Source organism: Lichenostomus cassidix, chromosome 1Aa, assembly GCF_008360975.1.
Source record: "Lichenostomus cassidix isolate B80296 chromosome 1Aa, HeHo_3.0, whole genome shotgun sequence".
NCBI classification, from domain to species: Eukaryota; Metazoa; Chordata; class Aves; order Passeriformes; family Meliphagidae; genus Lichenostomus; species Lichenostomus cassidix.
This window is the reverse complement of record NC_139480.1, coordinates 9641654-9665564: the sequence shown is the minus strand read 5'-3', so window position 1 is coordinate 9665564 and position 23911 is coordinate 9641654. Positions and strand designations below refer to the sequence as shown.

The following is a 23911-nucleotide window of genomic DNA, read 5'->3' as shown; positions in this document are numbered from 1 at the left end:
TACTGCTGGCCAAAGCTGGGCCAATTAGAGATGGTGATAATGCCTCTCTGATAACACATTTAAGAAGAAATCAAACCAAAAGTAGTGGCACAGTTTTAATTCCAGCTGGAGAAAAGGAGGAGGCAAGAACATGTGAAGGAAACAACATGGAGACACCCAGGTCAGTGAAGAAGGAGAGGCAGGAGGTGCTCCAGATGCTGGAGCCAAGATTCCTCTGCAGACCATGGTGAGGACAATGGTGGAGCAGCTGTGCCCCTGCAGCCCATGGGATCCACAGGGGATGCAGAGATTCACCCACAGCCCGTGGGGAGGTGCTCACACCAGAGCGGGTGGATGCCTGGAGGAGGCTGTGATCCAGCAGGAGACCGAGTTGGGAGAGAGGGCTCTGCTTCCAGACTTGAGCAGCCTGGCCTTGCAGATCTGCAACCCATGGAACAGTGATCCATGCTGCAGAAGTTTTAGGAGGACTGTCTGCCCGTGGGAGGAATAGGGGCTCACATTCTCCTTGCTCAGCCCCACTCGTGGCTGCACTCCTGGGACATGACCACCTCTCTCTAGTCCTCAGTGTTTTTACACTGAGAGCTGTGGATGTGGGTTGCTCATGAGCAGCAGTCATCCCAAAACTTCTGCACACACAAACAAAAACAAAGTATGAGAAAAAGGAAGAAGAAAAAAGCCAGCGGCAAGAATACTTTTAATACACCTTTTTACCCACCAACACTAGAAGCTCTTGAAGATTTCAACTCTGTTGATGATATTAGATATGATTGTCTTCTTCAGTCTATTGTTTTCCCCATCTGTTCTCAAAAAAACAACAGGGACAGAACACCTTGAGAATGACCATGTGGAAAGGCCATGGAATGTGATCTGGTCCTTTGCAGATTGCATCAGCTGATTCAGAAATGATCCTATTTGCAGTCAGGGGCAGGGCAGGAACAGGTGAGGACCTGCATTTCATCACCTACACTACACTACACACCACATCACCACTGAGAACTCCCTTTAAATATTAAAATATTGTATGTGCTCCTTTCCAGGATTCTTGATCCGACTTCGAATTTTCAAAGCCTACTTCCATCTTCGATCAGTTGTATGAAAACATCAGATTGAATAATTTGTTTTGTTTTGTACAACTTCAAAGCCTCAAAGTGACCCACACATTTCAAAGTGACATATCAGAGCACTCGTGCAACATTGCTGTCTGTAATCAGCAACAAAGTGCTCTCTAAAAATCACTGCTTCAAATGCTATAAACTTTCTATGACAAGTTCAGCTTTTGGTGCTGCTTTTATTTACCAATAAACAATTACACTTCATTCACTGCAATTGTTATCACTCATGCATGTGATATTAGTAGCAAATATCCTGAAGCAAGAAATTTCCCATTAAACTGATGAATCACTAGCTTTAGGGCTGAAGTCTGATCTTTGATGGGGCATAAACTCAGCCTCCATGGGGAGACTTCAAGCACTGCTCTTTTGTGCAAATTTGCCTTCAAGGTAGGATTCTCTGCATCAAGAACAGTCTCATCTTTTTTAGGACACTGGCAACTACAGTTATCACTCTTGCCATTATTATTTCATAACTCTGTTTCACAGGTAGGAGATAGCTTTGGGGCAGCCATTTATTTCATTATCATGTATTTTTCATTTCAAGCTCGAACATATATTCATTTGGGAGAAGGGAAGACTTGCACAAATTTGAATGAGGGAATATAAACCTGACACCTACTTTTTTAATCATAGTAACAAATTATTAAAAAAAAATTTAAAAAGGAAAAAATAAGAACCTCTGCTTCCTGTGACAGTAGATCATTATAATTGCAATAGGAAGCTCAGAGGAATGCCTTTTTTTCCCTGAGGGCTGTACTCAAGTTTACCTGTAAGACCTTGAAATGGAAAGACCTGACATGTTTCCCAGTGATACTTGGTAAAAGGACCACATTCCTTTTTAAACAATGCAAAAAGTCTTGGTACTCAAGTAGACAATGTCAATCATGCCCCCACTATCAGTTCCAATGATTTCCAAAGAATGGCACCCAAATCACCCTGTTAGGTAACACAGATTCCTGAACGGAGAGAGATATGTGCACAACAAGAACACTAGAATTTTCCTAAAATTTGATCTGGAAGTCAAAAGTACATGGAATTACTACATACAAAACTTCTCTTGTATATAAAGAATGATGAACAACAGATGCAAGGTAAAAACATAAAAATATGGTTTTCTTCTTACTCACACCTCCCCATATATGAAAGATAAAACACTGTGTGTTGTCTTGTAACAGAATTCACTTCTATAACAGAACCCTCACTACAGCAAGAAGTGTGTATTTTGGCCATAAATGTTGTATTTTTATTATACACCGCAATGCACAAGAAACAACTCCCTGAAGTACAAATAAATTGCAGCATTAAAAAAAAAAAAAAAGGATAAAATACAGATCTACCTTTTTATGTCAGGTCATTTTAAAACATGTTAATTCAAGTTACACTTTTTCAGCATATGTACCAAAGTATGTATGTTCTATGCTATCTAGAATATAGTAATTTATAAGAGAAACATCTGTGAATATGTTGCATATTTGAGAAGCACAGGAAAGAGGCTTGGAGTACTCTCAGGAACCAAAAAGTACAACAACTAGGAAGTTCTTTCTGAAAATGGACATAAATTAGGGAATCAATGGGAATCTATCAAAATTTCCCTCCTACTTTCATAAATTGTTATGTTTACTATAGACAATTATTAATTCCAAGCAATTCATTCCAATACCAAAATATATAGGTTAATATTAAATATATATATTTAATAAAAATATAGTTGAAAATATGACATTTACTACAGATTAGAAATTTGTGTTCTAATGAAACTCCTCTAAGGTTCTCAAAAAGTTCCCTATGCAGGTGTGTCAACAGTCCTACTCAGACAATCTTTTATAATGAAAGATATAATTTATATTAGCACACATTTCTTTCACTCTTATAGTCTCAGGCAGTCTAAGAGCAAACTACCCTGTCAAAAAGTCTCCTCTGTCTATATCAATAAAAAGGTTAGAATAAGGCATTGTCTGTGCAGCTAATACCCATTACAGTGAGAAAACAAACAAAAAAATAAAACTCAATAGAATCCATGTCATATTTCTAAGAATCAGAGTAACTGGCACAGATGCAGCCCAAGTTCTCAAAGAGGTCAAATGAACCATAGGGATGCTCCAGATTTTGCCCCTAGTGGAACCCACACATTGACCCTAGTCACACTGTGAGTTCACACTTTGTGCAGATACTTGCTCCCCAAAGGAACCCATAATTTTATAGCCTTCATGTTAATTCAGTAAAATACAATAAAAAAGTGATACAATTCCTTAGTAGGTGATCAATAATTGCACAAGGAGCACAGCTCTGTTAGTCATGACTGCAAACCAGTATGAGACTGCATGAAGGAAATGTCCAGTAAATCACTGTGCTAACTAGGGACACAGCTCTGGCCAGGAGATACAACTGGCTGCTCCCAGCTAAAGCCTAGGGACTACAGGGAAACTGCAGCCTTCCAATGTTGTTTGGCTGGTTTCACGTTAAAGAAACATTTCTTTACTAGTAATATTTAGTTCTTTCTATCAAATAATTGAAAGATTTCAATCTTCATTTACTTAGGCTGTTGTAGCTTGTGCAGGAAAGAGTTTATATACCAAGACAAGAACTTACACTAAAAAATTGGAAAAAGAGCAAGATGCAAAGAGGAGATGAGAGAACCATTAAGGAAGGAATTCAGGATAAATGAAAATTAAGCAAATGAGCAATTCAGTGCATAGTGGAGTTGTGGATTACTTGAACACAAGGAAACAGAATAAAAATAGATTTAGGAAGAATCTATTAAAAAAGATGTGGAATCACTGGAAATAAAATGGAGACCAATATAAAGAAGAAGAAAGAATTGAGCAGTGAAGCAAAATTACTATAAATAAGGTGGTGGTACAGAGAACAAGATGAGAAAACAGGGAAAGCAATATGAAAACTAATGGGAAAGAGCATGCTTAGTGTGAGACTACTCAGTTGTCCAATAAAAGCACTGCAGCATTTGTCCAAATACGACAAGATCTTGACACCTGCAAATTAAAGTGCACAAACAGGCTGCAATATATCAAAATGAAAGGGTTCTTGGGAAAAGGACAGTGAATGAAAACCTGAGAGACCTGTATTAAATTACAAGTTTGGCCATTATCTTCCTCTGAGATATAAAAAATGGGAATGTAATACCTCCTACCTTGTTGTGAGGATAAAAGTCATTAATTATCATCAAGTGCTCACACATTACACACGGTGCAGGGTAGAAACAAGCAAGCAGAATATAATTGCTGTTGTAGGATAAAGAGTACAAAAGGTCTATTACTGATTGATGGACTACAGGGTTACAAATTGATTGTTTTATCAGAGAGACTGAGAAATCCAAAGGCCAGAGAATGAATGGCCTTCACATACTTTTTTGTTTTTTTAAGTACAAGCAAACACAGTCATTAGATTCGAAAAGGTCCATCCAGACAGCAGGTGAAAAATGAAAGAAGGATCTCCTGAATGTGCTATGCAAACTGTATTGCAGCATATAAACACATACCAGAAAAATACACAGAATTTAAGAGGATTGCTCTTCTGAAACAGGTGTAATATGCAAAGGATGAGTGGAGACAGATAAAAACTGGCAGGCAGAACCTGTGAGATTAATTTCTTCTAATTCTTCAACATCCAAAAGTTATGACCTAAAAGGTTTGTAACAGGAACCTGGTCAACACAGAGAAACACACACCTAGAACTGATTCAAGTGACCTTAGATATCAGCCTCTAAACAAACTGAACAGCTCTCTAGAGAGACCACAGTGATTAGTTTGGATGTCTAATTTTAATAAATTAATTTCTGCTACTAATTATTCTTGATTGTATTAAAAGATAAATACAGTATGATCTCCTGTGAATAAATGAAGGCTCACAGCATAGAAGAGGAAAAAATATGTGGACTTCTTAGAGAGAGAAAGGAATGGATTGCAAACACAGTTTTACTAACCAGTGATTCACAGATGATTCTATTAATTTCTCAATATTGAAAGAAAAAAAGCTGTCTCAGGCTTTTTTTTTTTTTTATTAGGCAGGAACAGGGAGGAAGAGTCTGTGGTGTTTATATACAAAGTTTAGATCTGGATGAAGGCCGTCTCAAAAAAAAATCACTATCAGATCACTGACTATTGTATACTTATCACTTCTCAGCAATAAAGGTTATTATAAACTTCATTCTAATAGCTCAAAAGGATATTAAAAAAAACTGAAACAGAAATAGAAGAGGATATCTGGTCTAACAAAATTTGTTTGTTTTAGGGGATGGGTGTGTGGGTGTGATTATTTTTTTCTTGGAAGGAAAAAGTTGTTCTGAGGAAGACAAAATAAAGAAAAAAAAAATGAACTCTGGAATAGTATTTCCTTTATTGCCTTGCCTAACATATTTGGATTTAGGTTGCAGAAGTAGTAATCTCAAAATCTTTCCCAGTACTACTTAATCATAACAGATACATCACAGTCTTTTATTCACACCACAATCTACCTTCACTCTTTGGTATATTTAGATTAAAAATCCAGTATTTAAGCTTTGTAATTCTGTTTCCACAGAATACCAACACCTGCCATCCCAGTGAATTTAATAAGAACAGAACAATATATCTCAAATTTAGGCTGCTTTTAATGAATTTTACTTGTATCATGCAAACTTTAAAACTCAGGACAGTAGTTATCTGACAGTTACATCTGAATTCGAGTACTCATAACTCTATATAACCATATAAAATAGTTCTGCTTGACATGATCTATGTACCTTCTTTAATTGCCTTGCAGCAGAAGCATCAATTACAATAGTGATGCCATCAATCTCTAAAGTACACTTGATTAAAAAGTGCAAATGAAGCATGCTGGCAATTCTGATTAATACATTTACAACATTTTTCTATGGTTTTATAAATTAAATCTATAATGAAGACAAGTGGTTGTATTATCGCCAGTGAAGGTGAGGGTAACTTGTATTCTCTCCAGAACACATTAGTATTTTTAACAGTTAATGGCAGAGAGGAGACTTCAAACCTTTTAAAGGAAGAGTTTTAGTAAACCAGGAATTGAAGTATCATACATTTGGTCTAAATCTTGTGATTGGATTTTCAATTTTCCCAAATCTTGTTACAGTCACATAAATGATCACAAAGTGAATGAAAATAATTATTCAGTAACATCTTATATCTTTCTCCTCATGTAAAAAATTTATTACAAAGAATACAGAACAACATAACATGATCTTGGAAAATAAGGCCAGAAAATGGTTCCTTCAGAGTAAAGTGAATTATTTACATTTATCAGTTTGATTCTTCAATCCTATAATTATGATTTTATTACATTTGAAAAAGTGAATTATACTGCTGTCAGGATCGTCATTCTCCCAGCACATTCTCTGCCTGACCAGTAATTCAAACTGTATGAGAGGAGACAGACTTTGAGAATTAGGACATAAAATATTGTCTGGCTCTTGAGGAAACTTTTGAAGACATTTTTAAGTTTCTTGCTTTTTTGCTTCTGCCAGATCTTTAAATGATAGTCTTAGAGTCTCATTAATATTTTCAATCCCCTAATTTTATGAGATTACAGGCAATGAAATGAAATGAAACATATTACTTACATCATTCTGATCGTCTTTTGCATTGTAATAGATGATATCATTATTCTGTAAGAAAAAGAAAAGGAATTTTGTTAGTTTGAAAGCACAGAATAAATTTATGTGGCAATAATCTCTATTATTGTAAAATACACTTTTAAATAAACCCACAATCCTTTATGTATTCTCTTTGAAATATGACAGACTCTGATCTTTGCTTGCTCTCTGTTCCATGCACAATTTCCCAAGCTCGTGATTAACTTCATTCATTCAATGCTTCTTCCATGGGAAGCTACATAAGTCACTCAAAACAGCTAGAAAAGGACAAACTCCAGAGCTCATAAAAAGGCTTCCATAAGCTGTTTCTTTCACAGACATGTGACTTTCCCAGTGCAATTAGGGGATTTATGCACCATGACATCCAGCAGGCAATAGACAGAGCAAGGCACAGGCTTCGCTAAGTTGGGGAAATCTTTGTTGCACACGTTTATTGTTTTATTCACCTCCCGCTGCGAAAACAAAATCTGTGAAAATACATCACAGGAGAGTCTGGCTGTTGGAGTGTAGAGCAGACCCTGGCAGCTCTGTGGGAACAACTGCACCATCTAATTCATGCAAAGTAAAGAAGGAGAAGATTGCTAGTTCCCATTCCCAAATTAGTCAGAAATTACATTCAGTGTTAACATCTATAGCAGTTTGACAATTGGGGTATGTCCTATGGAACACAGTTTTGTTCTCTCCTTAAATATTTTTGAACCATTTAAAAGCCTTGAAGATTAGGTTCACTGGAGTAGCTTTCTACTAAACAGAATTGTTGCAATGTACCCAAATCTTTTTGAATAAAATCAATGTTATGAGCATTTCTGTGTGAAATAGAGACATAAGTGAACATAGTAGTTTTAAGTCCCTTTACAGATTTTGAATAAGAAAAAGAGAAAGAGAGTAAGTTACATTTTTTTTGTGTCCAGCAGTGTATATACAAATAGGTAATTGCTGTTGACCTCCAAAAATTTTCTCAATTAATTTTTTTAGCTCTTTTTATGGTAGTATCTTTGGATTTATGTATCTAAATGAAAAGTTGAACACAACAAGGCGTTTTCTTTTAGAAATACCAGGAATGAATGCTTTCAGTAATAATTTTTCAAGTGAGTAAGCCAATGACAATTATTGCTTTCACTAAAAAAGTACCATGACATGTACTACAAGGTAATGCAGTTCATCTTTACAAACCATAATTTTACTCACTCCATAAATAACGACATCATTTATTCTCCTTTGTGACCTTTTAGAGAGTGAAACATGAAATATATTACAGATGAGCTATATGCCACTTTGAGGCAAATGCTATTAACATCAAATCCTTTTCCCTTTTCCCTCAAAAGTCCTTTTCCCTTTTCCTCAAAATTAAATTTTCCCCTTTCTACCAAGACACTCTTATATCCATAGTTCAGGTGGTTTTGGATCACTGTCTGGATAACACAGCCAGATCTCAGGGCATGACAGGCACAGGAGGAAATTCTTTTCATCATTAAAGACTGAAGCTAACTGCTTATTCACTTGATTAGTGTAAAAAAAAAGACCATATAATGCTTATGGAAGCTTTGAGTAAGCCAGAAGAGGCAAAAGATTCTGTTTTCTTTGGTTCCTCTTCACTTTGTAAATGGCTGTGTACAAAATAACTGTTCTGTAAATAATGTGATCAGTTCAAAAGCCTTTTTATTCTTTAGCAGGGAACATTTGAAACTGCAAAGGATCCAACTCTGAGTGGTACCAGCCAGAAATGTTAACACAAGTGTTTTCATCACAAGGTGGCCTGTTTAGTAAAAATAAACAGGAAAAAAAAAAAAAAAAAGAAAAAAAAATTATATTTTGTTGTTTTACCAGAACTCCTTTTGTCAGGTTGTATTAGAGCAGTTTCCTTGCAATCTCATCCCTACAATGTTTTGTTCAGGAAAAATGAAAGCAGGAGAAGCAACACAGACATTCTTAACTGGATATATTGTTTTTGTTTACAGCTTTCATTTTTAAAAGGAACATTTCATGAAACACAATTTCTATTAGGCTCTCTCTTGTATTGACTGTCATCTAGATATGAGTTTATTTCCTGAGTCCCTCCCCCTGCTCTTGTTTACCCTGCCATCAAATCATTATTGTATTGGATTTTTAACACTGTCATCAACAGACACGACTCTGTTTATCAACTTAAACAAAATGATTCTTTATTTTCACAATTATATTTTCCATGCCTTTTTTATTTTTCTTTATGTGTTTAAATTTCTCAAAGCTGGCATAGCTTTACTATCTATCTCTACTGGACTGAACAGTATTTCTTTAAACTCCAGCTAAAGAATTATATTTCACGAACATGGTATATTTACAAGTTAATGAAAATAAACACTCCCTGCCCAAATGACTTAGATATTTTTTGTTAGGCTATTCATACTTTGTAGTCCATTACCCTGCCTGGAGACATTACCTATATAATGCATAAACTGACAATGACATTGGCTATATCTCACCACTCTTAATCTAGAAAATACGAGATATCCAGTGCTACAACACACTGAATGCTGTATGGTCCACAAATTAGATTGATGGATCACCCACATCTTTAGAGGACAATTTTTCATAATTTAACCACTTCTAGTTGACAAGAACAAATTGCTTTGTTGCTGGCTCTCAAGTGAGTAGTTTAGTTATTTAACTTCTTGACACAAAGAATTTGAATCTTCCCACTGTTGTTCACTTTTGCCACCAAGTAATACTGCACACTTGGTCAGCAAACTGAAGGTACAGTGTTGATATCCTAGATATATTTTTTTTTTGTTCTTTATCCAGTAATGCTATGAGAGAGAGTGGGTGAAGTGTCACTTTTGCTTCTGTTCACCAATGAAGGGATTTGGTAAGACAGTCCTGAGGTTGAGTTTAGGAAAGAATGACTCTAGGAGACCATATGTATAAATTAAAAACTTTAGTGTAGTATCAGTATATGAGCTTAAAAATCTCTGCACTTGGGAAGGAGAAGGGTAGTTTTCACCATCTTTAATTCCACTTTCAAAACAAAAGGTTACACACTTCCACTGATAGTATCTTCTGAACTGAGATTATTCCACTGTTTTTACATTGCTTTTCATTTCAATAGCTCTCTGTTTTCCAGCTCAGGGTATAAAACAATTGCAATGGGAAACATTACATACTGAGCGCTATTAATAAGTTCTTAAATTTCACCATGCAAAATCCAAAGTTTATGGTCTCTATAATCTCTGGATCTACAGATTTTAAGAGACACATAGAAGAAAAGCATGGGAAAACATCATTTTTCAAAATATCAACTGATGACATTTGAGCTCACACCAACACTAACTCACACTCATATTTTGCTTCTCTACAGAGCAAGTTTACAGACACAGTCTATTGATTCAACAAGTAAATGCCTAAACTCCTCTCAGGATCACATGAATAAAGCTAAAGTTGGCTTTGCATCTCAGGAAATTACACTTTTTTTCAATCAAGTTCTTTCAGGAACAACAAAAAGGGATTACGCTGCAACAGAACATACTGGACATTGCAGATGATTATGTATAGCAGAAATTGTAATAGTACATCTATGTCATTTTGCTGCTAAGAGATATACATCCTCCTTTGCCAAGTGCCACAATGAAAGCTCCTGGTCACTGCTGCCATGTAGTGGTGTCTGCAGGAAAACCTCCTCTCTAAACCTTGTTATAGAATTCCAATAACTTTTCATGCAATATGTGCTGCACCAATGAAAGATTGTTGTTAAAGTTTCTTTTTCAACAGACATCCACTGCAATCTATTCAGAAATGTTGCTTTCACTGAAACTGTGGTTAAGATTACATAAACCCTCAGGTCTACCCATGAGCTTCCTAGAGACTCTACAGAACTCAAATCCTGTGATGCAGCCTAAAATACTGATAGGCCTACAGGGGAGATTGGCCTGAAATGAATTCTAGAACTTTATGAGACTCTATAATGAACTACAAGGAAATAAATAGATTATTTGACAAAATAAAATAAAGGGGGAGGAGAAGAAAAAAAGCTTTTTCTGCAGCTTTTCATACAGCAAGAGATTAATGTATTAATTTTGACAGATATCACAATTATCCTTTTTTCCCTAAAAGCTGTGTTTCCAAAGCAATTGTAGGTAAAATGTGAAAGTAAAAAAAAAAATTACATTTTAGCCATTACAGAGATGCTAGAAGATAATGAACTCCCTCAGAAAAGAAAACAGAAGAGTGCCTGTTAGAGGTCTCTACAACTCAAAGATTTTCTTCAGTAAACCACTGGAGGCAAATTTAAAATTAGTGTAATAGACTATATTGCAGATATATATTACTTCATAATTATTAGTGCAAGTTTTAAAACCTGTAATTAATGTCAAATGTGTTTATTTGGATTTTGTTTTAAAACAGGATACTTCCATGACTTCTGAGTATTTTACCCAATAAGTGCTAAAGCACCCAAAGTGAGTCAGCTTATAAATGTTGCTCTATATTGCAGGTCATCTGCAAGTAGTGAGGATTCTTTTAGTTTGCAGATAAGAGGTAGAGTAAGAAATCAAAATCCAAGACAAACCAAACTGTACTGCAAATACATGTCTGATCTTGACTCTTCAGTTTAAAAATAAGTTCTTAGAATTACAGATACAAAGTTGGAGAACATTTTAAAACCATATTAATCCCCCACACTTGAAGACGACATTGACATTAGTGAAAGAACCAGGAGTCTTTTTGCTTAGCATGAAGAAACAAAAATATTAATAGTACTGGTCCATTTCACTCTTTATAGGCAGACCAAATGCCTACAAATGCTACAAAGCATGTCATTAAGTGGTGGTAAAACATCCACTTTAATGAAAAGAAAAAAATTTGCTTGTGTCCCCATGGATAAAGAAGTGCATTAAAAAAGGTTCACTCTAATACCTTTGGGGTAATTAAGGTTTCAACCCATCCTAATAAATCCTATGACAAACAAGCCAGGCAGTTTTAGTTTAATTCTTTATACAGTCTGAAATGCAGTTTAAGGCACAATTAGTCTCTTCAGAAAAGAAAGCTAAATATGGCCTACCACACATAAAAAATTACATCTATTTTTAAAGAGGGTAATGTTAGGGAATTAAAGTCTGCAAATCGGCAAAAAAAGGGAAAGAATGTCATTTACTATAATCTCTTTTGTTATAGTTTTGGGATTTTATATAAGTGAAATGACACAGATAAAAAAAGGGAATTAGCAGCTAATAACTTTTCTTCCCTTCAGTATCCATGTGTAAAACCGCTGATTTATCACTTGTCTTTAAAATGAACAAAATATCAGGCAATATAGCAAACCAGTTGAAATTATAATTACAGTGTATGTATGCAATTACAGTGTCTCAACATGGGCTGTAACAAATTGGTTAGAAAGTGCATTTAAAATATAATCTTGAAACTGGACATAGAAACAAGATATTTTAAAAATCAAAATATTAAAAGAAAAAATCAAACAGTGAAATGCTATTCCATCAAGAAATATGTCCCAATATTGTCCATAATATGGACAAATGAGTCACTTGGTGTAGACATTTTTCTCCCAAACATAATTTGATTAAATAACTGTTTTGTCAGAACATTAAATTTCATATACTAATTAAAACCTTCCAGGTCTGCACAATAATTTATGATAAGACTTTTTCATCAGATTTGTGTAAAGGGCTTTTCTCAAGATTCCACTGAGACTAATAATTGAAATGAAAAGATGAAGGTGAAGATTACAGGAAATAACATAAAGGAGCATTAGAGGTGCTTCATACTCTTTGTCATAGAATATTCTTTCTTTTAAATGGTGAGAAAGATCAACTTTTTCAACATTCATTTACAGGTTATTTCTTCACTGAAACTTCCAATCCAGAAACCTTCAAATTTATCCAGTTTTCGTGAGATGGTCACTTGTCCATTCTCAGATGCATCAGAGTGATTAATAAAATGAGTCATTTATCAGTCATCTGCATGCTTGACAGAGGGACCAAAAAATACAAGTCTCATATAAAAAGGCAATTTATCAGACAAATTTAATGCACACATATAGAATCCAGATAAAAATACACTATATGAAAGATAAACTTTCAAGCTCTTGCCATTGATTCTGAGGAGTTTTGATCTGAGACTCAAACCAAAGACTGCAGTGCTGACAGTGGTCACATTTTAGGCATCTGAGTTAAAAACCGAGATCTTCAAAGAGTTCATTGAAGTCTAAACTTGGAAGAATCTAAAACTTTGGAAATATTTGAGACTCTAACGTAAATATTCTCTAGGTATCTCACGTCCCACATGCCCCAGGCTGCTCTGCTAGCTCAGCAGCTCTGTGACCAGGTCAGGTCTCCCTCTGTGCACAGGAACTGTGTGTGCAGAGATGGTGCTGCCACAGCTCATCCACTCCTTGGGCCACCTGACCTTCACAGGGATGTTTCCTCCTGTCCCTCTCCTCACAATATCTGATTTTGACCATTAAAATTTAATTTTGCTGAATTTAACCACGCTTGATTTAATTTGTCTTGTGCAAATTATAATTTGTAAAGCTGAGTAGGAAGTTTTTTAATTCACATTCAAATCTCAGGAGGAAACCGTGCTATTTTTCACAGGATATAATAAGTAGGATTTTTTTGTATTTTTCCCTCAGTGCACATATAATGCTTAATTATACATTTACTTAGGAAAAAAGGAAGTAGTGGAGAGTATTAAGGTTGCATGCACAACCTCAAAAAGAAGCATAACCAACAGTAGAAAAAGTACTTATGTCTCTTCACATCTCTGGAATTCATCATAGAAACTTTAAAGAGTAGGAAAAAATTCTCCATGTCAAATAAAATTCCCCAATTTTCAGATATTTTTCACTGAAAGAATTATTTTTGTAAACTATCTTTGGACTACTTTAGCTGCCAGGATGCAACCTAACTTCATGAAAAAAGTTAAGAATACATTTCAAGTACTAATTGCAATTTGTAGAATTAAAAGACAAGAGTATTTGAATGTGTGAGGTTAAATGCATAGAGCCCAAAAGGTGATGAGAAATACATGTCAACAAACACACACCAAAATCAAAATCTACAGAGTTGTCTGTTCTTCTGAAAGAATACAAATAACTCCATTAATAAGTTCTACATAAAGATATCCTATAGCTCAGTGGCCTGCAGTCAAATAACAACCTCTGTTGGACATGCAGATAATTGTTAACATAAAAATGGAATTCTGGTAATTTGCCTACTGGTAAAGGTAGTCTATTTTTTTATTAATTGTTTATAACTTTGGAGATTTTAAAATTTACTTTAAGTTTTTATGGCAACTGGTGAACTAAGCAAATCAAATGTGGCAAACAATTAAGCATTTTTTGTTGCAAAGCATCAAAGGCCAAATACTTCATGCATGAAAAATTAGTGACTAAAAATTTAAAGATGCAAAACCACTTTGACATTATTCTCTGGTAAAGTTGGCTACATCACAGACTGACTGTCATTTTAGTTAGTCAAGCTGCAAAATTATCTTCAAGGATGATATTTTGACCCACAGTAAAACCTAGGAATTTAGGTACTGCATGTGTCAAAAATGACCAGGAAAGGAAATCATAAGGGGACTCTTCTGGAGTTACCAAATTTAAAAGAATTAGCTACATATGTCAAGATATAGAAATAAACTTCCTCTCTATTCTTCCCCCAGTTCTCTAAGTCCATAGCAAGGAAGACAGAGAAACACTGAGAAACAAAAATATTAAATCCATTTTAATTTTGGTAAACATATGCTTCCAAAAGGTTCAGGAAACTGCTAATCTTCTCATCACGGTAACTTCCTCAAAGTATAAGCAACTGCAAATGGCTTCTTTTTATAAGGCAAAATGCAAGTGATTACAAAGCAGATTTCCAGGTGGGAAAATGAAATTAATTTGTTAGCAGCTAATTAACCTCTGTATCACACTATCTGATCAGTTTAATTAAAGCACCAAAGCATGTTTATTATAATTTATTCAGCATTACTTTCTTTAGTTGATGAAAGAACATAAAAATAAAACAAATAATAATAAATTAAAAATAAAAAAAGTTTAAATGGATTGCATATTATCTAGATTGTAAATACTGTGACCACTACAGTACAGGAGCCTAGTTAAGCAATTTGGACTTAGGTTTATTCCAGATCCAAAGGAAACTGGCATTCTGAATTCATACTTATGTAGGTGCTGGGATGTAATGAACCTCTGGCACTATCATAGCTGAGCACAGAAAAGATGCCAGTTGTCCAACTCCAACAAATCTGCAAAAGCCCTTGAGAAAACTACTTTCAACCAATCAACAGGTAAACATTTAGTAGAATTTGTCCCCAAAAATTGTGTGTGCATTTGTTAGATTGCCTCTGTGTTCTATCCATTACAGCCAACAAATAAGACCATGTTTAGCAACGCTGCAATCACTTGTTACAAAAAGGAATACAATTTTAGGCATACGACACTACAGTGGACTAAAAACTCAAGAGGGCAGCTTCTTGATGATCCGTAAGAGTGGCTGAAGTATGCATATTTCAAGGTTTATCTTAAAAAAAAAAAAAAAGTATCATAAGAAATATATCACACAAAGTCACTGTAACTACATTCTAAGCAAAAAATACCAAGATAATATTAATGTCCTTTAAGAATCTCACTGGAATATAAAAATGCCAACATTTTACATAATTTTTCCTTAAACTGCAGCAGCAGAGAGCCTTACACAGCTTTTTCCTTACTCTTTTATCCACATGAAAAAACTAAAATATAAGAAGATTTTAAGGTATTTCTACAGGGTATTACCCTACTGTGCAGCTCAGAAAAAATGCATTTTCACATAAAAAGTATGAAAGTTTGATCCAAACTTTGGATCACATTTTACAACGGTGACACTAACCTATAAGGTTTATGATCTCTAATATATATTTTTTAAAAGCACTGATTTCTTTCCCTGTCTGGGTCAATTTTTCACTGAATTTATTTGTTCACTAAAAGTGTGTCCACAAACCCCCCAAAGACCCAAAAGCAATTCCTATAGCTTATCTTACACAATTTGCATGCATATTAGGAAAAAACCCAACCAAAACTCTCCATTTCCTCCTAAATCTGAAAAGTACCTTTGCAAAAGGTAATAAAGTTCAAAACACATCAGGCCATGCTTTCTTTTCAGATTGCTTTGCCTTACACACGTAACAAATGTCTGGCATATCGACTGTTAATTGTTTTAATGGCCTCTTATAAAGACAAATCTTTCTTAAGACTTCAAATTATTTTTCTCTGTTTCTGATGTCTTAGAAGGAAAGTAACTCTGGACAGCAATTACCAGGCTCTAAGAAATATCCCATGCTCACCTAATTAATAAAGAACAGAAGGAATCATAATTTAATTATTCAGCTTTGGCAGCTGTTTTGTGCATGTCTTGCACTCAATCACTGCAATAAAGCAAAGCTTCAGGAGCACACCTTATTTCAGAAGTAGTTCAGTAGCATGAGACAAGCCAGCGGCTGGAAAATATTCATTTTACTATTTATCATAAAATGATGAAGACTTTTCCATTTAATCATTGCAAACAAAAAGCTCGTGTCAAAAATAATTAGAACAAAATTACTTTCTTTTAATTATTGACGTTACACTGGTATGCTGGAAGTCATGCAGCAGAGAAGTAAGATGTAAGAGTTGTATTAACATCTTGCTATTATGTTTCTCCTTCTCTCCACAACCACACTAAACGAAAAGGGATTGCTGGTTTCCTAGTGGAGCAAAACAAGAGTTTTTCACTTATCCAGTATTTGTGGTTCTGACACAAACTGCAAAGAAATACAGAGGCACGAAAAGCTCTGACTGGGATTTCAGAGCTGGGTAAGGCACTTAGATGAGCATTTGCATTGTCACAATCAGAAGCTGCTTAATTTCAGGGAGTCCCATACAGCTCTGGACAGCAAACTGCAATTTAGAAAGACTTCATTTCCTTTTTCTTCTTTTTTTCCTTTGTAATTAGTGGAAGGATGTCCCTTCTCTTCACCACCCAGTCTTGTCTTTTTTATAGAGATAGTAGAGGGTTTGTTTCTTGGATTCGCCTTTTTCGCGAGCACTTATGAAGCAGAGGTAAATACTACTAAAATAAATGTTGTTTGAAAGCAGGGAACAAACAAAAATAAAATAATCCAGACACTAGCTACATCCTTCAGTGCTTTGGTGGAAGATGCTAATATTTCAGTACTAAATAAAACAGAACAGTCCAACATACAAGTAGTAGGAGGAAAAAACCAAAAAACCAAACAAAACCAAAAAAACCCTTCTTCTTTAATTGTCATGTTTTCACATAATTTAATGAAATTAATTTCCAGGAGTATAAACTGAGAAATAAATAGCAGAAGTAGTAATGGTGAAAAACAAGATGCTCAAACAAACACAGGATTATATAAATAAAAATAAGCAAGATTAGAAATTGATGTTGCTAAAACACAATGGCTTACTTAATAGTTTTGTTTCGCAATTCATCTGGAATTGTGTCTAGAAAGGACAGTATCTTTTTAAACATGGCTGTAGGCTTTTCCTTTCATGTTTGAGAAACATATGTATATTTATATTTACTTTTTTAGTATTTTCTCTTTGAGTAAAACAGGAATAAGAGATCATTATATCCTCTATACACCATGCAATGATAAGAGCAGGCAGGACCCAGCATCTGCAATCATCTAGTTATGGATTTGCACATCCTTCTAGTTCAAAAACTGCACCCAATTTAAAAAATAATTTAAATTTTATATATGTGAATCTTATTCTAGGCAGAGACTCACTGAAGTTCACAGCATTTTAGCATTCTCCTCAGATTCTGTGGTAACACATGTAAGTTTGGGTCCTTACACTGTATTATTCACTTTCAAATTCTTGTACAAATCAGCACTTCTTTGAAATTCCTCTCTTTTGTAAAATTCAGGGTGGACAGACAGGTATATCACAGAAGCGGGAAGATGTGAAGAAAGAGCCAATGTGAGAAATTTTGAACCAGCAAAATAGCTATCTCTTGTAAAAAAGATGAAATTAAGGCAGGTATTTGTTAAAGAAGACAGTGGGAAAGGCTCCTGCAAACCTAGCCAAGAAGGCTACTGAAAAAGAGCTTAGCACTGGAAGATCATTGTGAAGAACAGAGTATGAAGTAGATCACAAAGTATACATTAAACTGATTTTAAGTTTGAAGAAATGCATCATTTTGGTCCTCAGAATTCATGCTGTGTTCCTTGAGACCTTTTCAGCTCAGCTCTCCAGAGCACCATTACACAGCACTGCAGAAGCACGAAATGAGATTGCAGAAAGCACAAGAGGGAGAAACTACAAGTGCTTAAAAAGGGATAATGGAAGATGGGAAATTTAGGCTGAAGTGGACAGAAGAAGGAATGCTGCAAAAAAGGATGAAGTGTCTTGTCAAGGATGATGCCATGTTCACACCCAGAGAAGACACAGCAGTGAAAACTGGGGAGAAAGGCAGAAGAAAATTGCAGCAAAGCAATACCAAACTTTTCCCATTCATGACCTCTTTGGTGACAGCCAAAACTTCCTGGGCCTCTTTCCCCTCCCTTCCCTGCCTTCTCATTTTACACAGCTCAGGTTACAAACTTTGCAATCCACCCTGCCAGAAATGGTTTTCTTTTGGTTTCACTTTGGGAAGTTTACTAAACGTGATGGGCTGACAACTCTTACAGCTCCAGATAATTACATGAGCAGAAATCATCCTAACTGGGCTACTCCTTGCCTAGAAAAGTCCTCCAAAACTATTTCAGCAGGTATTGTACTACAAATATTTCCAAACACTTGAACCATATCTTAGACATTTTATCAGCTAAACCCCACTATCCTGATGAGACCAGCACAGTCTGTGTGCTATTTGGACACAGTGAATTAAAAACAGGCAAAAGCAAACCATGGATTCCTCCACAGAGTGAGCATTAGCCAACTGCGTAAACTGAGCCCAAGGGCCAGGACTTCTTTCCTGAAGTAAGCTACAAAGATGCTGTTCACACTGAATATGAAATATTCTTGTTTTTTAAAACATGAAGGAGGTAAAATTTCAAAATTATGGGCATATTCTAGTTTAACTCCTTGTGTTCTCAAAGTATATGAGCCCAGCAGCTTTAGTCCTTTGTACACCTTTGAAAAAAGAGACTCAGCTAGAAGTGGGTACCTATTCACAGACATAAGGACACAAACAGTACTAGATGATCTCTTTGAGCATATATGCATGTAGATACATATAGAAATACATGTGTAAGTATAAACACAGAGAAAATTGTATACAATTGATATGTGCATGTGTATGCATAACTCCCACCTATTTAAGTGGGACCAGCAAGAGCTTAAAATTTGTCTGATTCTGAAAATACCACCTAAATGTTGTTTCTGAGCACTGAGCAAGAGGGAAAAGCATATCTAATATCTCAGAAATCTTTAAGCTTTAATTCATTATCTTGAAGTAATAGAGAAAACTACATGCTCTTTTTCATATTAAAACATTTAAAGCTCTTGAAACTATAGTATTGCAGAGCTCATGCAGAGATGAAAGGATTTGATTAATTCAGTTGTACATATTTTTATATTTTCTTATCAATATAGAGATGACATGAGGAGGTGAATGAATTAAGTGCATCCTATCCTTGACAAACATACACTAGTTCAGTTAGATATACAGATTTGCACTGCTCTACTCCTAACTAGTATATGAAAGTACTTCAGTGAGCTGTTCCCGTGTCAGCAAGACCTACTGATGTGAATCTGTAAAGGAAATGCTGTCTTGTTCATGTCATAGTTATTTTTCATAAAAGCAGCATTCATAGTACACAGTCATGGCACATTTCATAATATTGTAAATATTTTTACAGAAATAGCGGGATATTTTCCCTACTGCTCTTGGTTCAATGCCTGAAGAACTTACTGAACTGATGGATTTTTCCTTCCAATTTTCAAGGTTAATTTATCTGCAGCTGCTACGTATTTACTGCTGTAAAGAAAACTTGTTTTCTCCTGAACAGTATTTCCTCTTGGTGCTTATTCTTGACACAGGATACTTACTGATGTGCAACCACAGGATTTTTAGGATAGAGAATGCTTTATTCTACACAGAGAGCATGATGTCCATGTTTCAAAATAAACCACAGATCAATCCTGAACAACTCTGCTTTCATCCATCTTGTGCTTGTTACAGCTGCCCCCAAGATACCTCAGTCATGTCCAAACACTTTCTGTGGCACAGCGTGCACCAGGAGCTGCTCTCAGCTGTGCTGGCAGGTCTCTAGGAGGTAATACCTGCCTTGCTTTCCACATGTCTCCAGGTAATATCAACAGGTTTTATATGCTCACATACTCTTACATGCCCTGAAGTAATCAATGCAGACCCAAAACATGAGAGACAGACTGGAAGGATTTGGAATTAAATCTCCAATTGCTGTGATTCCTATAATGAGGAAAGTAATTCACGTCACCTGTCAGCAGGAAAAATGGCAACAACCATCACCTGGGTTTATATCAGTAAATATGTTGATAATATGTTTTTGAAAAAAATTCAGTCTTAAACCAGCTATTGGGATTTTTTGCTGGTCTCTCTCACCAAAAGTAAAAAAAAAAAAAAAAAAAAACCAAAACAAACCACCCTTTGCTGTAGCAACACAACTTTAGCACAAAACATCTGCACATACTGTTAAAATAAAACTGAAATCTCCTATCCAAAAGGCGGGGAAGTGCTATGGCAAGACTTCCTTTATGAGCACTTTAGAATACTTTAAGTCTACAGGCCATTTAAACTATGACCATAGCAAATTAGATTAAATTAAACTTGCCTATATGGAGAACATTCAGTCTGGCAGAAAACTTTTGCTGGAAGTTTTCTTTAACTTTTTATGCAGAAGAAAACCTCATAGACAAAGCAGAAAAAGTGTTATCAGGTGAAAACACCAGAATTTTGTGCAAGCACAGAAAAATTTCAATAGAGCCAACGTTCTTAGTTTTACTGTACTTGTGCGTAGCTCTTAAGAAATGCAAAACTGAAGCTACCCTCTTGAGAAGTGGTAATGCCCAAAGGACTAAGACAATCCTACCGGAATTAATAATTCATCAGTGATTATTCACACATTTTTAAAAGCAAGGAGCTGGTCTGGTCATTTTTATATTTATTCTCACATTTTCAAGAATGCTGCAATTCACAGTATTTCAGAGCAATATAATTTGTGACTAACAAATGGGGAAATAGAAACAGAATGATAGTGTGTTCTGTAAACACATGAATCAGTCATAGAGCTGGACCAGAGTTCTCAAGACTTGCTAAATCTTAATGTTCCTTCAATGAGACCTGGAGTTTCTTGTGTATTTATTTACAGAGCTCTGATTTGCTCATTGCTGATAGCAAAAATAAACTGGGAAAAAAGAAAGCAAATGCTTAACAGCTATGTTTCTGGTCAAATCTGGTAGAATTTTAAAACATTTCTTTGCATGGTGTTAGGATATTGATAATTTTGAAGAATTTCTCTGCTCTGTGTTATGCACATCTCTTGCTTTGTGGCCAAGTCTGCAGAAATATCTGACACTATTTCAATCTGTGTCCTGCACACATCATTATTTGCAGGACATAGGAGAGACAATTAGAATTGTTTAAATTCTAATGAGGATTACACTGTACTCAAGAGATGGAAAGCTAAGAATTCCCAAATCCCTTGAGAAAAATGCAGCTCTTAATAATAAGATTGTCTTGCACTCCCAGAGCATTTGAAAGTCTATGCAAAATGAAACACCTATTAAAATTTCTACTGTATTTCAACTGCAAAGAGTGCAGACATCAATCATTTTCTGTTCTCATCTATTGCACAAGGCTATGTTCTAGGAACACGACTTCTTGGGAGGGCAGAGCACTACAAACTTTTAAATATGGAAAGTTTCCAACTCCCCTGTTAGGTCCTTTTCTAAAAGTAATGAGCTTTGACAAAGACAAGCCAAACTTTCATCTAGTTTCTTACAGGAATCCCGGGACAAAAGAAGAAGGTAAGTTACCAGGACTGCATGACACCTGTGGTTTTATCAGCTATAAAAAATAGAAGTAAATGGAGTAAAGAAACCCACAAATATCTCCACCTCCAAAAATCCAACCCATTCACCTCAGAATTTCAGAAAAGCTCTATTTTTAATATGAAATAATACATGTAGAAGTCCATATCTGTATATTCACAATATTTGCTCTTTCTGGCAGGAAATATCAATTTAAAATATTATTTTAAAAATATTTTGGTCTAATTCCCTTTAAAAAAATCTCTAAGGTTTGCTATTATGAATCACATTCCTTCTCTGAGTTAAGAACCAAACTTTTGTATTTTTTTTCTAAATTTATCTAACTTAGAAGTCTGTGTGCATTACAAAAAGCTGTTTTTGAGTCATATAATTGATTAACCTTTTGTGCATATTCAATTATATCAGGTTTTTTCAGCTTTAATTAAAACAAAAAAAAAACCCAACTCTCTCTTCCAATTAATAAATATTGACAGCAAAGTTAAGTTGGTTAATACTCCTTTTTTTCCAAAACATTGGTGCATTTCCTAAATTCAGTGTAAAAAGGGTTAGAATAATACATGAAGGGCAACAGGGAAATGAGTTTTCCTAGGAAAATGAGGAAACTAGTCAGAGGCTAGTTATTTTGGCAAGAATAAATCACGGAGAAAGATATTGTTAGTTTTGAAATGAAAATATTTGACAAAAAGGCTTACAGGCAAAATACACAGCACCCTTGAAGTCCATCTCTAATTGCTTTTACTGATTCACCAAAGGTAGCAAAGCAGTGCTGTGAATTACTTATCTCAGATTTACTTGAGCAACTGAATTTGAGGGTGAAAGGTAAAAGTCAAAAAAACAGTCAGCTTCATCTGTGCCACTAATTCAATAAACTCATAGAAAATGTGCACAATAGCAGCCTGCAGAAGGCTTTCTTAGCATATTGTACTTCCCCATTTTAAACTGAAGAACCTACAGGGTGCTAATAAATGGAGTACAATAGCAATTCTTGCTTTTAATAAGATGTTTGTTCTGAAAGCACATTAAAGCCTCATTCAAAAGGAAGGTGATAATGCATATGTATGGTGGCTTAGTAATAGAAATCACACCTTTCTTTCTTTTCTTCTTATCCAGATCCTTCCCTCCACCTCTTTTTCAGAAGCTGCACATTTTTTAAATGCGTTGTCTGGTCAATAAGTAAAAAGTGTATTAGAAGTCTTTAACATATTTGATTTTTTCAGATAAAATGGAATGCTTGAAAGCCCTCAACAATGATTGAAGGTGTTTCTTTGCTTCACTCTAAAAGCTTTTTTGGCAAGTTTCCAACCAGTGAAGCACTTCACTGCACAGATGAGATCCTTGCAATGATTTATATTATAAAGTTGCACTCCTTTACTGAAGGTAAGCATATTAAGAGATGGTAAATAACCAATATCTAAAGACTGAAAGCAAGCTCCTCTATAGCTACACATTTAAAATCCCTGCTTATATATGATCTTAATTCTGACCGTGCTGCTACCACTATCTTCCTCATCAACTTCCTAATCAGTTTAAAATACCTAAAGTGTAAAAAGAAAAAGTAAAATCAAGGATTACCAGTATGATTAATCACACTAACACTCATATTGGTGTAATTCTCACACAGGATTATATCAGATATATAATGGAACAAAAGCATGGAAGAGCTCTCCTACGGCAGCCCACATTTTAAAGGAGAGTCAATAATTTCTAGACTGAAAGACTCACCTGAGAGAGTTTAGGAAGTTATAAAACTCTGGGCAGGTAGCAAGCAGCAGTACTCTTAAAAAGATTTCTAATGACCTGGATTCTTTTTTTTTTTTTTTTTAAGTTGCCTTTAAGATGTTTTTCTTCTATCGAACTAGTGCCTGCTATATAATTGTAAATCAGAAGGCACACTGAGATTTTTTGAAATAAGAACTCAAACTTCAGGGGCAGGACAATTGGGACAGACAATTTGGGACAAGCAAACAGTGCAATCTTGTTCCCAGGAGGAAATGCTAGGCAAGTTCTGCACTAATCTGGTGGTGCTCATGCCATGTCTCCAAACAGGCTTCAGCAAGGACATGTTCACAGTGGATTTCTATATGAAGATGAAACTCTCCTTACTAATGATGGAGATCCTGGGAAGCTGAGGTGAGTGTTTTCCAAAGGTTCTAACTACATTAT

General features: G+C 35.2%; 1 protein-coding gene across 11 annotated transcripts in view; it reads right to left on the bottom strand.

Moving 5' to 3' along the window:
* The window catches only part of CACNA2D1 (calcium voltage-gated channel auxiliary subunit alpha2delta 1), a 353423-nt gene that overhangs the window by 157636 nt on the left and 171876 nt on the right, over positions 1 to 23911 (bottom strand). For all 11 annotated transcript variants that reach the window (XM_085083515.1, XM_085083490.1, XM_085083507.1 and 8 more), the window contains exon 5: positions 6700 to 6744. In XM_085083515.1, coding sequence (XP_084939641.1) covers positions 6700 to 6744 — 45 coding nt within the window. The remainder of the gene's footprint in view (positions 1 to 6699; positions 6745 to 23911) is intronic.